The sequence below is a fragment of the Pelodiscus sinensis genome, chromosome 8 (genome assembly GCF_052426305.1).
Source record: "Pelodiscus sinensis isolate ZL-2025 chromosome 8, ASM5242630v1, whole genome shotgun sequence".
Lineage (NCBI taxonomy): Eukaryota > Metazoa > Chordata > Testudines > Trionychidae > Pelodiscus > Pelodiscus sinensis.
Window position 1 is genome coordinate 47249296 of NC_143059.1, and position 16154 is coordinate 47265449.

Below are 16154 nucleotides of genomic sequence, written 5' to 3' on the forward strand. Positions count from 1 at the left end.
GAGGGCGGGGGGCTGGACTCGATGACCTCTCGAGGTCCCTTCCAGTTCTATTATTCTATGATTCTATGATTCTATGCATTGATAACAGACAGGAAGGTGAAATTACAATTGAAGGAAAAGTAGTGCAAGAGGTAGATCAGTTTGTATACTTTGGGAGTGATATCAGCAAGAATGGGGGAACTGAAAATGACATCAGTGCAAGAATAAGAAAGATGCAACAAGCCTTTGCCATTCTATGATCAGTCTGGGGTACAAGATCCATTTCAACAAGAACCAAACTACGTATTTTCACTTCCAATATGCAATCAATGCTGCTCTATGGCTTGGAGGCATGGTGCGTTGTCCAGAGCAACACTAAGAGAATTCAGACATTTATCAATAAATGCCTTAGACACATTCTCCAGCTAAAGTGGTACGATAGAGTGCCAAATGAAACCTTGTGGACCAAAACAAATCAGAAACCAGTGAGGGTCCAGATTAAGAAAAGAAAATGGCGATGGGCAAGCCACATCCTGCATAAGGACTGTGAGGAATGTATCATGAGACAAGCGTTAGAATGTAATCCAAAGGGAAAGAGGACGTCCCAAACAAACATGGCGATGAAGTTGCCTGGACAAAGTAAAAGCATCTGGCTTAAAGTGGGATCAAATCAAGAATATTGCTATGGATTGCAAGAGATGGAGAATGACTGTGGAGGCCTTATGCTCCATTAGGAGGCCAAAGGACTAATAGATATCCATACATGTTTCATCAGGGAGGTTACAAGGTACATCCTTCTGTACCTAAAAAGCATGCCCACCACCTCTACTTAATTCTTAAAGGGAATGAAACCCAGATAATATTTCCACCTCTAGTTGTACCACTACCTTTTCTTGTAAAAGTAAAACAATGAAGAGTTAATCAGTGCATCTTTGGTAACTTGGGATGGGACAAGCACCATCTTTAGATTTAAACATTGTAAGACAAAATGCATTCACATGGTAACTTGAGGTTTCTTCCATTGGAACAGGCCCATGTAACGTTAGTTATATTGCAGAATCGCAAACAGATTCTGGCTCAAGGCATAGCCAAAACCCTCCCCCTTCTTAGAGTTCACATCTCAGGCTCCTTTCAGTTATCCAAGGTGGTCTGCATGGTGCTGCATGCCACAGAGGGTCTTCATCAGGCATGGCAGGCAGCTCATCATAATCTGCAGTTCACCACCAGATTGACAGTTGGCCTCCCTGACCTTGTGGTATACCTTGCTACAATTCCTTCACATTTACACAGAATTTCTGCTGATCCCCATTGAACCTCTTTATCCATATCCCCTGTGCAATCCTTTCACAGATGGCTACAGTTCTATGACTAATCCGCAGCTGTGTCTGCACAGCCTCTTCTTCCCAGAAGCCGAGAAGATCCAATACCTGCCATCTATTCCCTGCAGGAGATGTCTGGAATGTTTAACCAGCATGTTTGGCAGCTGTACACAACAAGGAAGAGCTGTTCTTTGTGCTCACCATGATGAGCAGCCAGAACAAGCATTTCAAAAATATGCAGTATGTTTTAATGGAGATGAGCTTCAAGTTTCTATGACTCCTATGCGATGGAGTTCACAATTGCAACCAGAGTAATCTGTATTAGGCATTATGGGACAGCTGCTGGGAGACTGCTAGTGTCAACATAGGTCACTCAGTGTTTATATTCACATTTAATTGCCCATGGTATATTAGTCATTGCTCAACACCAGCCAATGAGGTGTTTTTGCTGCTTCACCATTTCAGGACGCTTATGTCAGTGGCATATAAATTTGAGTGTAAACAGATGCAAAAATAGGTTTGCAGAAGATGGCATGCATTGATCTAACTTTGTAGTATAGACCAAGCCCAATAGTCTTTTCACTTGTGTTGTTATTTGAAAGCACAAAAGAACATTAAGTCAAACAAGTTGTTTATTTGGCAGAAGATTCTGACACTTCCTTTGGGGAAAAGGTTGGGGTTTCTTATACAGTGGGGTTCATTATTCCTACACTGTTACAGAAGGGAGACGACAGCAGTTTGCTATAATAAGAGGAAAACTTGCACTTCCCTCCATGTATACAATATTGTGAGGTGTCCAAAATGTCAGATGAGAGCCCCATTTCCACTACAGCTCCATTTTTGCTGATCTAATAATTTTGTACAGCACAAAGGGACAGGTGCCATAGAGTACATTTATATTGCTGCCTCCTGAGGACACTTGCACTGATATAACATAGAAACCTGTTGGAGGCAAAAGGGTAGCACTGGAAGCTGCAGCACACAATATTCTGGAGATGTCTATCAATTCTGAAGCCCATAGAAGAGCACAGGGCTAGCTCCTGTAACCTAGACAGGACCCAGGCCTCCTCACTAACTTTCCATCTTAATAACAAGCCACTGGTAGCATTGTTGTTTCCTCTAGCATGAAGTACTGAGCAGAGATCCTTTTGAAGATAGATAATTCTGTTAGAATAGTTAAGAAGGATTATTACTGCAGTGACCAGTGGCTCACTGTACCTTAAGAAAGGGAACTAGTGGATGGGACATGATGCCAAGGTGTGGAAATTATACTCTGGTCTTTCTTTTGTCAATGCCCTGCTTCCAAAGGGTAAAGTCAGTTTGAATATGCTGAACATTAGCTTCATGGAGCAGGGTGTAAGTTTTTCCTATTACTTCCTAATTTGTTGCTGGGATTGCTCCTCAGTAGCCTCTCGCCATCTGGAAGTTGTACTTTGGGGGTTTTTGTTTGATTTTTTTCTCTGCTTCATCCAAACTCAATACCATTGTCACTCCATAGATTGGCCAAGAAAGGCAGAATGAGAACAGTCCAATTAGCATTTTCTAAGGTGATCAAGCTTGTCACTTCGGCAGCTATCTCATCCTCCACCAGCCTGTAGAATGAAAGTACTAAATTTCCATAAAGCTGAGTCTCTTGAATATTGGCATGTTATAAAGCTGCCAGACTATTACATTGGATAACAACCAAAGATTTCCCCAGGTACCCAGATGAAATGCACATCCATTTTTATTTATTTATTTACTTATTTATTTTATTTGCAGAAAGCCTCAGTGAAAAAGCAATGGACACGTCAGCACATAGGGAACATTACAGAATGATGCACTATTATAGAATTTAATCTGATCAGCTAAAAGCAGAAATGGCTTTCTGACCTGTCTCTGTATACAAAGCATTCTTGTTTAAGATCAGAAATTTTTTTGACTGGGTTTGCTGATTTTTGTAACTAATTAAAAACAAGCCACATTTCTGGAATTAAACAGTGTATACTAGAATTTGGCAAGGGTTTTCCTGAGATAACAAACCATAATTATATGTGAGGTGCAGATTTTTTTCAGGAGGAGGGGGAATGAAGACAAATACAAACAATTGCCATGTAGCATGACATACTGTACACCTCTCTTAGCCCCCATGCCTTTATGTATGCAACCTTACCTTAATATGCTGATAACATCTGCCCCTCTTTTTAAGTAAATGAGCTTTAGAACCACATTTTTATTTATTAAATTTTTCATCACCCATTCCATAGAGAAAAGGGAATACATGTACAGTAAATAGAAGGAAACAAGAAGCTAAGCAAAAGTCTTGTGAATAGCTATTTTTAGCTTGATGGTATGGGGCCATAACTATCTCTCTGTCACTTATTTACTGGCATCTTTCCAAAGGGGCAGGGTCCAGTTTACCTGGATTGATTAATCTGATAAACTGGGGTTAAGAGAAGATACCTGACCCTTGTTAAGGGAGAGATTGCCACACGTGGGTGTAGTCAAAGGCCTGCAACCCTTGTAAGAAGCAATAAGAATTCTGCATAGTTATGAGTTAGCAGAGAGAAGACAACAGCATGGCAGGTCTGTGGAGAACGCTAAGCCCTAGTTTGATGGAGAACGACACAGACTCTTGCAGAGGAATGGCTGTACCTAGCTTGGCACTGAAGCAAGCATGCATTTGTCTGAATTTTGAAGGAAAAACAGACCTTTGGAAAACAGGAGCTGGGCTCAGCTTGGTACTGGGGTGAAAGAAATGAAGTCTTAAAGAGAGGACAGACCTTCTGGGAGTAAGGTCCCAACTGAAACTGGGCTGAAAACTTTGTAACCCTGATCATTTCTTTGAAAGATTTTGGGCAAAGCCTTAGCAAACTGGGCCCCAGAAGAGGGAATGTTTTGAACAGGTGGACTCGTCAAGGGGCCTGAAGTGAATGGAAAACTAAGGCAGGGCTAAGTACAGCCACGATACAAAGAACTGGTACAAGGAACTGGGTACTCCTGGCATGAAGAACATTCCAGAAAATAGAGTGGTCACTGAGGCATCCTATACACCAGCAACTGGGTAATGGAATAGCCTTTTGGCACATAGGTTGCTGTCCACACCATAGAGAAACTTCATGATTTTTCATGGATCAGACTGGTGTTTGGCTATTGCTAGAATCAGGAGATTGCAAAGATGAGCAAATCTTTGACCTAGTTACCCAATCTCACTGAACTTCAATGGATTATCTAGCTTTTGGACTGTGGTTTATTTGTAGATGTCCTCTGGCTAGCTGAATAATAAAATTATTTTTTTTTATTTTTCGTATCTGTCTGCTATACATAATCTTGCACCCTCAATGATTTTTAAGAAAAAATGTGAATCTGTGAGATAAAAACCAAACACACACAATTAGGAGTGGAACATCATCTTTTTCAAATAGAAAAAGAAATCCTCAGAAGAAACAAATTCTCCCCTGAGCATAAGAGAGAAATGTGTTCAAAGGGAAGTAGGGTTCTTTTTAACTGTTGCTGTTTATGTGAGAAAATAATTTGTGCTATTCACATCTCGCTTTACTTATTTTTTTAAGTAAATAAGGTCACTTGAAACTTTGAGGACCTTATAATTATCTTGCACTAACCCAGAAGGTAGAAAAAAGAGGAAGAGAGAGAGTTCCTCTTTAAAAAAAAAACCCTAAAAAAATCAAACAAAAATGTGCACAGCTACAAAGAGCACCTTTGATTCTCCCATCACAATGATTTTACAATGTTTACTACCAACCAATCTTTGTACAATATTTCACAATAATTCACAATATTTCACAATTCAATAATACTGAACACCTGGTGAGTGAAAGAGACTGAAATACTGGGTTCAAAACTCCTAGGTCTACTGCTTTTTCTGGTTATCGGCTGAATGTGGGTTGTTAATGTGATGTTTGCTGAGAAAACTCATAGTGTAGACGTAACCTGAGGGTATGTCTACATGCATTCCTCTTTCGAGAGAGGAATGCAAATGCAGACACACAAAATTGTACATGAAGCGCGGATTTGAATTTCCTGAGCTTCGTTTGCATAATCGCGGACTGCTGCTTTTCCGGAATAGCGTCTTTCAAGACAACAAACGCGGTCCCCATGGGGTTATTCCAAGAGAAAAACCTTCCTTTGAAATAACCCTTACTCCTCAAAAAATGAGATTTAAAGGTTATTTCGAAGGAAGGGTATTCTCTCAAAATAACCTCGTGGGGACCGCATTTGTTGTCTTGAAAGACGCTATTCCAGAAAAGGGGCGATCTGCAATTATGCAAATGAAGCACAGGAAATTCAAATCTGTACTTCATTTGCAATTTCGGGTGTCTGCATTAGCATGCCTCTCTCGGAAGAGGAATGCAATGTAGACATACCTTAGGAAATGTGAAGAAAAATATCAAGACATATTTTCCATTCATATTTGTCATTGAAATTTCTTCGGGGTATTCTCTGGACTCAAAGAGCAGATTTTTTTCACAGTGGAGAAAATGGAGGGAAGAGATTAATTTTTATTATCCCTGATTTCCTTGTGTACATGTTTAAATGTCTCTTGCTGGCTGTTTTAAAGTAACAGCATAGACTTTCTGAAAAATTGTTTGATACTATTGTATTTTTGACATTCTGGGCATTAAGCAACAACAAAAATAAGACTAATAATAATGAGTATGTCTTTCTCCTACTCTGTACTTTGCTATATGACTTGTCAGTAAGAAAAAGAAAATAGGAACAATGCTGGTTATTTGGCAGGGAAATGCATGCAGTAATTTTTAAAGTGTAACTTTAAAATTTCCTAGGGCTTATGCATTTTTTTAAAAGCAGGTACAATTCAACTTAATATATTCCTGTAATATTTTGTTAAAGATGTTGGAAGCTATAATGACATTAGCAAGTCAGAACTCTTGTCTATTTAGTATCCTTCAAGGAGTGGTCAGTGTTTATATGTAGAGGGAGACAAAAAAAAAACTAGCTAATTTACACACTGCTCTTAAAGGCTGGGAGAAAATGCCTTCCTGTATCTTATGTGCTCAGCTTATGCCTTGCAGGAAAAAAGCAGACAGCTAACATAAATAACATAAATAACAAAAAATCTAATGGTTAAAGCAGATGGAAACAGTGGGGGAGCTTTCACTGCACCATCAGGGAAGAAGAGGTGCTGTGAAGGAGAGGTGCTTGCCCAAGCAAGCCAAAGAGGAGACAGACAGAGAAAATACCCCTTTCTGCTTTTAGCAAAGGAAGAGGCAATCCCCCACCCTCACAATTTCATATTTCCTTTTTCTTTACCCCAATTAAATCATCACACTAAAATTTGTCAACCTTACACCACCATCATCATCATCAGAGCTTTAAATGTGATCACAAAATATCTGACATTTTCATGCGTTTATCTTGAAGGTCTAATTTTAGAATATGCAACAAATAATACTAATAGCAGCATAATGTAGAAGACTTCCTTTATACTTTAGGAAAAGCATAGCAGACAAGTCTGCATAATGAGTGGTCATGGATGATATTTTGTTTTAGAAAGAGTGGGAGTTCACTTATGATTCAACTGGTAGTACCAATAGAGGTCCAAGCTGCACCAAATGTGCTACTGAAAATCCATTTCTTTGGGAAATCAAACTCTTAGTACATTTGTTTATCATGGGAGCTATTCACTTGTATGAAGAAGAGAATAATGTTCCCGGGGATGATGTACCTACTAATAACTGGAAAATAGACCCATATATGAAAACATGCGGGTATGTCTACACTACCACCCTAGTTTGAACTAGGGTGGTAATGTAGGCAACCGGAGTTGCAAATGAAGCCCGGGATTTGAATTTCCTGGGCTTCATTTGCATAAAGCCAGGCGCCGCCATTTTTAAATGTCCGCTAGTGCGGATTCCGTGCCGCGCGGCTACACGCGGCATGGACTAGGTAGTTCGGACTAGGCTTCCTAGTCCGAACTACCATTACTCCTTATTTCACGAGGAAGCCTAGTCCGAACTACCTAGTCTGTGCCGCGTATAGCCGCGCGGCACGGAGTCCACACTAGTGGACATTTAAAAATGGCGGCGCCCAGCTTTATGCAAATGAAGCCCAGGAAATTCAAATCCCGGGCTTCTTTTGCAACTCCGGTTGCCTACATTACCACCCTAGTCGAACTAGGGTGGTAGTGTAGACATACCCTGCCTGAGGTCATGCATTCATGGAGATGAGTATCTAAATTCAACTATTCCCTTTTAATGTAGACCTGGCCTGAGAGGATGAGAGTTTGGAATGCTTCTTGGGTTTTTTTAGTGAAGCTTCTCATTTTTCTGGGATTTTATACATGTATATCAGACTGCACTCACTATGTACGGAGAGGTCCCTCTGTGTTCAGATCTGTCCTTCCTTCCAAGAGATCCAAGTTGCCTTTACAGCATCTTTCTCCATCTGCATTGCATTTGTGCCATCCATAGATTGAGGCTAGGGAAGTTGGATGTGAATTTTCCCATCAGTGAAAAAATTTGTGAAAACATTAATAGAGTACGATGTTGCATTCATTTTTGTGTAGGGAAGGGAACAGAACAGGTAAGATGGAAGGCAGAGGTACTCTGGAACTTCCAAGACTCTGAGGCTGTGTCTAGACTACATGGCTCTGTCAACAGAGCCATGTAAAATAGTTTATTCAGCATTGTCAAAGAAGCAGGGATTTAAATAATCCCTGCTTCATTAAAATAAAAATGGCTGCTATGCTGTGCTGACGATCAGCTGATCCGGCACAGTGCAGCAGTCTAGACACAGCGCGGTCGACAAGGGAAGCCTTTGTCGACCACTCCAGTATGCCTTGTGAAACAACACTCTCCATTTTCATCCATGTAGTCTAGTCATAGCTTGAGATTTTGTGTAGATGTCCTGTGCCTTTGACAAATTCCCTGGTATATGTGTGTTCTGGAGAAATATCTTCTGTAAGGGAGGTAACAGAGGGAGAGAGGAGTGGGGAGATTTAATCTCCTTGACTGGAAGAGCTGAAAGAATATTTGCTAGTCCTAAGTTCTCTGCTGAATGTTTTTCATAAGAAAGCACAATTTCTTGTTGTTCATTTTATTAGAAGAATACAGGCCTCTCTTGGATATTGAAGACTTGTCCTCACACAGGTGCCTTTCCTAGTGTGTTATCGAAGACCAAACTTGGACACACTATTGGGGCCAAGCCATCTTTGCTTTACATTGTAATATTTCCTGAATCTTCAAAAGCATTTTACATTCATGTGAAAACTTAATTCTTGGACTGTTTTCTGTCCACTTTTTAAATTTTAAAAATTTCTATTATAGTTGTATATTGTGATATTCTTGATGCTATACGCACGTGATAAGAGACAGCTCCCATCTCAAAAAGTTTATACTCTAAAAAGACAGAAAAAGGATAAAAGGGAAAATGGGTAAAGAAAAGTGAAGCAGCTGAGGTAGATCAATGGCAAATCCCCCACTAAAACTTAGAATACTCATTCTCTATCAGAGGTCCTAGCAACTAGATGCACTGCCTCCATCAGTAGCTGTAGGTAAGAGGTTTTAAGATCAGCCATTTGCTGGTAAAAATGTTAAGTGACCTGTAGCACTCTCCAGTCCCCAAGAAATTTAATACTTTCCTAGAAAATTAAGCAGGTGTGTTATAAGAAAATCCCTACATCAAACACAGATTGATTATAACTCCAGCGAGCTGGAAATTTCCCAGTGGAAGGTTTGGTTTTGTCTGTTTGCTTTCTCATAGGAAAATGTTGTTTAATCAAACCATTTATTGGACATTAGGCTTTGATGGGGGAGAAGGGGGAAGGAAGAGTGTTGAAATTTAAGACTTTTTTATCAGGGCAAAATGTTCCTTTTCAAGTTTTTTTCCCAAATTCTGAAATATCTTCAGTCTACTCAAGGGTGTCACAAGGAGGAAGGCGAAAATTTGTTCCTCTTGGTTTCTGAGGACAGGACAAGGAGTAATGGGCTAAAGTGCAGCAGGGGAGGTTTAGATTGGACATTAGGAAAAAATTCCTAACTGTCAGGGTGGTCAAATATTGAATAAATTGCCAAGGGAGGTGGTGGAATCTCCCTCTCTGGAGATATTTAAGAACAGGTTAGATAGACATCTGTCAGGGATGGTATAGACGGAGCTTGATCCTGCCTTGAGGGCGGGGGGCTGGACTCGATGACCTCTCGAGGTCCCTTCCAGTCCTATTATTCTATGATTCTATGATTCTTAAATATTATGTAATATAACGTTTAAAGACAAAATCAGAACCTCCTAATTCAATTTTGTTGAAACAAAACACTGCCCTTGAACCCCCAACATTTTTGTTATTCCTCCCTCCCTCCCTCCCACTGGAAATATTGAACTTGTATTGATGTCTTTAGTTTTGTTTTAGTCCCCCCCCCCCCCCGGCAATTAAATTAAAACACATTTTGAAACGTCACTAAAAGTGCCGTTTATGAATGGGAAATTACGACTCTTCCCTCCCCCCCCCCCATCTTTACCTGTTGCCCTTTTCCTGGGGTGATAATCTGCCAGGGCGTCCGTGGGGCGGGGAGAGGGGGAGACTGGAAAGCTCCTTTACTCAGTGCCAGCTCCCTTGTGTGCGCCCTGGGCCTTAGCGGGCTAAGCCGGGCTAGCCGGCGCGAGTGGACTGAGCCCCACAAGCTATCTGCTGCCCCCCCCCCCTTTTCTGGGAGCAAGGGGCTCGCTGCGCTCCTGTCCGCCTCCCTGCGGAGCTGGCCATGGAAAGGACTGAGTGCAGGGGCGTCCCCGACGGGTTAGCAGTATGTGAGGGGAGGGCGCAAGGGATCCCCGCCAGCCTCCCCTCTCTTCCTGCCGCCTCCCAAGCCAGAGGAGCGGGTTGCAGGCTCTCTCTACCCCTTTGACTAGGGCAGGGGCCCTCGGACGGTGTCTCCCCCCCCCCCCCCGGTCCCCCTTAAGCCAGCTCCCCCCCTTTCCGCAGCTCCCCGGCTGCTCACAGGGGGAAGAAGTTGGAGGGGAGGTTGCCTGAGTCCATCCACCCGCTGCTGCTTCCCCCGCCCCATTTAGGTGGCTCCTGCTGGGCTGTGCGTCCGCAGAAGGGGAAGGGGGCGGATCCGGGTAGAGGGCGGAGCCTGGCAGGAGCAGCGCCGCTGAATGGAGCGGAGTTTCTGGGGCTGCAGCCGCTCCAGCCGCCAGAGCCAGCGGGGGCACTGATGGGCATCGCCCCCTCGGCGGAGCTGTCCCGGCCCGGCTGCCGCCTGCCCCTGCGCGTCCCGGAGACCAGCCCTGCGAGCGGAGGGACGGTACCGTACCATGTAGAATGCTCCCGGTGCTGAGAGCCAAGCGGCAGCAGCCTCTCCTCTGGCCGATGAACGCAGAACCCCCAGCACCCCCCTGGATTTGGATGGTCCCGAGCACAGCGGGGCTCTTCAGGCTGGGTGGTGCTGGGGTGGTGCCCCCTCCACTCCTGCTCGCGTCGCCACATCCTCCCCACCCTGCTCCTCTGCTCCCTGGGCTGCCCGGCTGGCAAGTCCCCTGCGAGCCTTTCCTGCCTCTGGCGGTGCCCTCTGCACCAGAGCAGCGCCCTGCGGTGCACCAGTATCCCTTCCTCAACGGGCAGGTAATGAACGCGCCTCGCCTCGCTCCCTTCCCGCCCGGGTATTTGACTCGCGAAGTGCTGCTAGAATAGCGCAGCCGACTGGATCCGCGCAAGTTGGTGCGTGTCCTTTGCAGGGTCAGTAAGCCACGCTGGCGGCGGGGGAGGGGGCGCCCAAAGGCAGGGGCAGAACTTTCGCCTTCGCCCGGCAGTCGCTGTCCAACACGCCGTGGTGCTGAAGTTACCCCGCAGCGCTGGGGTTCTTGAAGAGCCACGCAGTTTCGGCGCATTCGGTAGTAACTGCCCCGCCAGCTTCAGACTTCAAACGCTGGGGGCGAGACCGCGGAGTACACTGTGAATCAGAATTTATTTCTAATTCCGGTTGTGTCTCTTCGTACTACAGCAGAAAACGTGTGTGTCTCTACAGACCTGTGTGTCTGAAAACGTATAGAACCGCAGTCCCTGCAGTAAGACTCGCATGTGCTAAGAGTTAATATTCTGTTAAGTGGCTGGGCCAGGCAGTTTACAAGAGTTAGACTGTGAAGATCTGAGGACTGAGAGAGCAGAGATTGTGTTAAATAGATCTCCCGCAAAAAGGACCTTAATGCTGGGGCTGAGCAATGAAGTGAAGGCTGCCTTTGGTCCGTTCTGGTGTATTTGTTTCGGAAGAGGCATTTATTTTCTGTAGAAAATCATCTCGTTTTATATTTACTGTGAAAGTGCAGGCTAGGAATAGCGTGTATTGCTACATTTTAAAAAGTGAAAGATAAAGATATAAGGGTGTCTTTCCTTCAGCCAAGTGCCTCACAACTGCCTCTCCTTGCCTTAAAACAAAGTTCTCTGGTCATTTTTAACATTGGCCTACTGGAAGAGATAAGCCACCTGAACACTCCCGTTTTTATAGTATTTGTGAATGCCCCATAAGGCTTTTCAATATGCAGAATATGATTTTTAAAAAATCACAACTGGATTCCATTGCAACATTTTTTATCTTGTTGTGTCATGATGCTGCCACTAGAGGTATTTAATGTCTAGAAATCAGATTCTCCCCCTCCACCCTTCCCTCCCTTAACATTTAGAAACCTGCAGGATTTAAAAGAAAAGTAAAAGAAGGGACTTGGATTGGCTTGTTAAGATTTGTCCTATTCATCCTTTAGCCCTCTGATCTTTTCCCATTTGCTGGGGAAAAAACAAACTGATAATGAAGTGGATTCTTTTCTAACAATATAAACCATTATAATCAGTGTTCCATATTTGTGTATGTATATATACATATGCACTAAGATGTTTTCAATCATACTAATTTAAACAACACATCTCAGTGATGCTTTTTGATGAATGTTCCATTTCTTTGTCAGTATTATAAGGCCACATAACATAACTGTTGCTGGTCAGTTTCAATATTCATCATACCTTTTTATGGATGCATTAGATATTAATAGCTATGTTAATTTGCTAGTAGTTTATTGCTTCTGTTGTATTTTTAATGCTGTTTCACATAAAACTTTTGAGTTCCATAATCTTTGATTCATTTCATTTAGAGATTCCCAGCCAAACATTTTAGCTATTATTGTCTATTGGAACTTAGTGCTTTGGAAAGAGTACAAGCAGAAGAAAAAGCTAGATGGTCTTGTATTTAATGCAAGAATAACATCAATTATTTTGAAGTGGGAAGAACTTAGATTTAAATGCTGAAATGTTTCTTCAATATCAATCTATTTGTTCAAAGAATTCAAGAGTAAAAAAAAATCACACAGTCTACCATGTCTTTGGTTTGCTTTTTCTCATTGCCTATCAAGACAGAAACAAACACACAATCTGGTATGATGATGTTTTCTATTTATATGTGATCTTTTTTAAAAGTTCATTGCAGTAATAGTACTAACTTGGTATTCTAACTCTGATTCTTCTGTTTGTAGATTTCTAGAGCAGTTAATTTTGCAAAGCACACAATAAATGTGGGATTGATACAATAAATGCTTTCTTTAAATAAGCAATGTTTATTCTAAAGAGGTTGATAAATTACGTTTGCTTGAAATTCACTTTCTTAATATGTTCAAACATTGGTTGATTTTTTTGTAGAATATTTTTCATTCATTTAATTTTAATTTCTTTTCTTTTTTTTAAGTGGATGTTTGGAGCTCATTCTCCAGTTATAGGATTTTCACCTTCTTCTAGTGTGGAATTTGTTCCTATTTTCCCACATGTATACACATCTACTGTTCCACCTCATGCGAGGAAAAGTTGGAGAGATAAGAGACTATCTAATTGCAAGGTAACGCTGAACTTTACTTGGGTCATTTTATATTAAGATCTTATCATAACAATTGGAAAGCACTGAATTTTGCAAACCTCAATGGCATGCAGAAGGTCACGAATTTATGTCAAGAAAAACTCCTGTAGAAGAATGAATGCTATAAATAGGTGATCAATAAATAGGCTATTTCTGAAGGTATAAATCAGCAGTTCTCTTAAATAGTGAAAAGGACTAAAATAGCTTTAACATTAGTTCTGTATTGTTGGGTAAAACATGTTTATACCACAAACTATGTGGCTTTAATGTGTGTTCGATGTTTTGTATACTTGCAACACCTGGCTATTGACTGCATGTTTTCTATGTATATTTGTTAGAAATTGACTCAGTAGCTTGAATCCTGACAAAGTCCAGGGGGGTTTTGCCATCAATTTCGGTGAGGCCAAGATTTCATGCTGTATTTACAACCTCTGGCCTTTATTCTAAAACCAGCTAGTCATGTGTGTAAATTTAGGCATATGAATAACTTATAGGGTAGTCTTGGTTTTTTTTTCCACCTCTTCCATCCCTCGGGCCTCAATGAAAAAAAAATTAAGATACCGAATGTTGTAGATACATTTGTTTTACCATAAATTCATTGGGGCTAGGTTTGGCCTTCTTTTTCATATGTTAAAGTTTGGTGTTTTGCTTGGTAATACTTCCTAAATTGGATAGTCCCCTTATGAGATTGTTAGATAACCACAGCCTCTCAATAGTTAGGAAGCATAAATCAATCTAGTCTTAAAGACTGTTCATGATTTAAGATAAGTTCCATGCCACAAAGGTGTATAAATAGCTATGAGAGCCTGAATTAAAGACATAAAAACTATGAAAATAACAAGCAGTGCAATTATATTATCTTTAACTTCAGCATCCTTTTGTTTATCTTTGGCAGATATATTTAAATAATGCATTTACTCTGGATTCAGCATGGATACATCCTGAGGAATCAAGAATCTTCCAGGGACATGAGAAGCCTCTTTTCATGACAAATCAAGTAGCTATGGCTATATCTAGGCCAGCTACTGCCTCAAGGCCTCTTCCCACAGTGGTGTTAACACCTCAGCCTATACCAGGTTAGTAATAAATAATTATGAACAATTTTTCACACTCTCCATTTTTGTCCTATTGATCTTATTTTTACTTTAGGTAGTGGTTTCTGCATTCTTTTCTCCAGCTAAATTCCCATTTGGGTTGTTACCTCTATAACAAGGTCCAGAACAAGAACATTTCACCTTCATTTAAATTTTAAAAAATTGTATAAAGAAAAAGTATAAACTTATTGAAAATTAGAAACTAGATTTCTCAGCAATCAGCAAACCCTCTCCATTGACCTGGGTTGTAGCCAGCCCAGTGATGATTTGGTTTATCTTCAAACACACTAATGATATGCTGACACAATATTTAACGTGTAATTTTAACATCAATTGCTTATTTTAAAAATTTTATATAATCCCTGAATGCACAGTTATTAATAGGAAACACTAATTGATCATCGGTTAATTAAATACATTTATGCAAGATGACATGCATGAAATAAATTCCATTAATCTACATAAATAAGGTAAGTTAAAGCTGCCAATGGTAGTATATTGTTCATGCTACTGCTATGTTTTAACCTGGAAAAAGCCAGAAAATATATTGCTGCAAAGATGGATGTGAGCCTTCAGTAGTATTTTGTTGCATTGATCTAACTTAGTAGTTGCCCTCGAAAACAAAACAAATAATTAGAATGAAGATAATTGAAGACAAATGTAGAGAAAACCAAGGTACAAATGTCTGTCTTACTGAGATAATTTTAAATAATGGCAAAATCATACCCATCCCAGTTTTCATTATTATGGAATTGTTTTTATTCTGAAACTGTAATACAGATATGTTATTTTGTACCTTCTTGTATTACTTCAAATTTCTGCAACATGTAATAAGGCAACATTCGTTTGGATAATTAAGGAATTCATTATGAGGGAGGAAATCCATTTTCAGTCTGTTTGCCAGACTTATTTATGTTAATTATCAATTAATCTTGTTCAGCATTTAGGAAGTAAGTGGAACAATTCAAATAATTTCTGCATTTCAGTGGTTTTAATAATACTTTAAACTGCCTTCTGTTCTTGGCACTAGTATTGATCAGCTCTAGTGCTGTTCAACTTTCCATAATGGAACATAAATAAATATACTGGTGGGTAAATAATTATATTGCTTATGAATCTCTATCTGGATGATTATACTTAATTTGTGTCTGCAAAATGTATACATTGTTTGAAGTTTATATCTCTGGCCAGATGCTATGTTGACAGATGTTTTTATAAATGCCTGATGGAATGTATTTGGATATTTGATCTTACATGTATTGGTGGTGTAGGAACTGGTAGGATCGATATTTTTTTCCTCTGACTTCTGTCTATATGTACCTTCCAGTAGAAATAAACAAAGAGGGCCTAGTACTATAATGCTAATTTAGATAAAAATCACATTGAACTCATATTAATGTTATTAAATGTTAACTGCTGAAGTTAATCTGCTCCGGCTCCCATTGACATCTATAATTGGGATTTTGAGAAGAACTGAAGTGAATTAGGTGCCTAATTCCTATTGACTTTCTATGAGAGTTGGTTCTTAACATATTTAGGAGTTTTTGAAATTCCAACCCATTAAGAAATACTATTGCCTCCCTACACCTTCTGAATCTCTTTCAAATTTATTGCTATGCATGAGAACTGAAAATGCCATGTTTGCATTTCTTGGCATTTTTCTTCATCATTCTTATATCAGAGGTGCATTGGGGCCATCTGCCTCTATGGCAATGGATTCCTATTGTCCTGGACCATCAACCAGAGGCCTGCACCATCTACACTAATTTCTATCAGAGGGGTAGCCATGCTAGTCTGAATCTGCAAGAACAACAAGAAGTCCTGTGGCACCTTATAGACTAACAAATTTATTGGAGCATAAGCTTTCGTGGGCAAAGACCCACTTCATCAGATGCATGCCATCTGACATGCATCTGATG

General features: G+C 40.7%; 1 protein-coding gene across 1 annotated transcript in view; it reads left to right on the forward strand.

Annotated features, from left to right (window-relative positions):
- Positions 1-10370: 10370 nt before the first annotated feature.
- TCERG1L (transcription elongation regulator 1 like) overlaps positions 10371-16154 on the forward strand; it is a 240357-nt gene continuing 234573 nt past the window's right edge. The window contains exons 1-3 of the mRNA XM_006136638.5: positions 10371-10872; positions 12977-13123; positions 14037-14217. Coding sequence (XP_006136700.3) covers positions 10573-10872; positions 12977-13123; positions 14037-14217 — 628 coding nt within the window. The 5' untranslated portion in view covers positions 10371-10572. The remainder of the gene's footprint in view (positions 10873-12976; positions 13124-14036; positions 14218-16154) is intronic.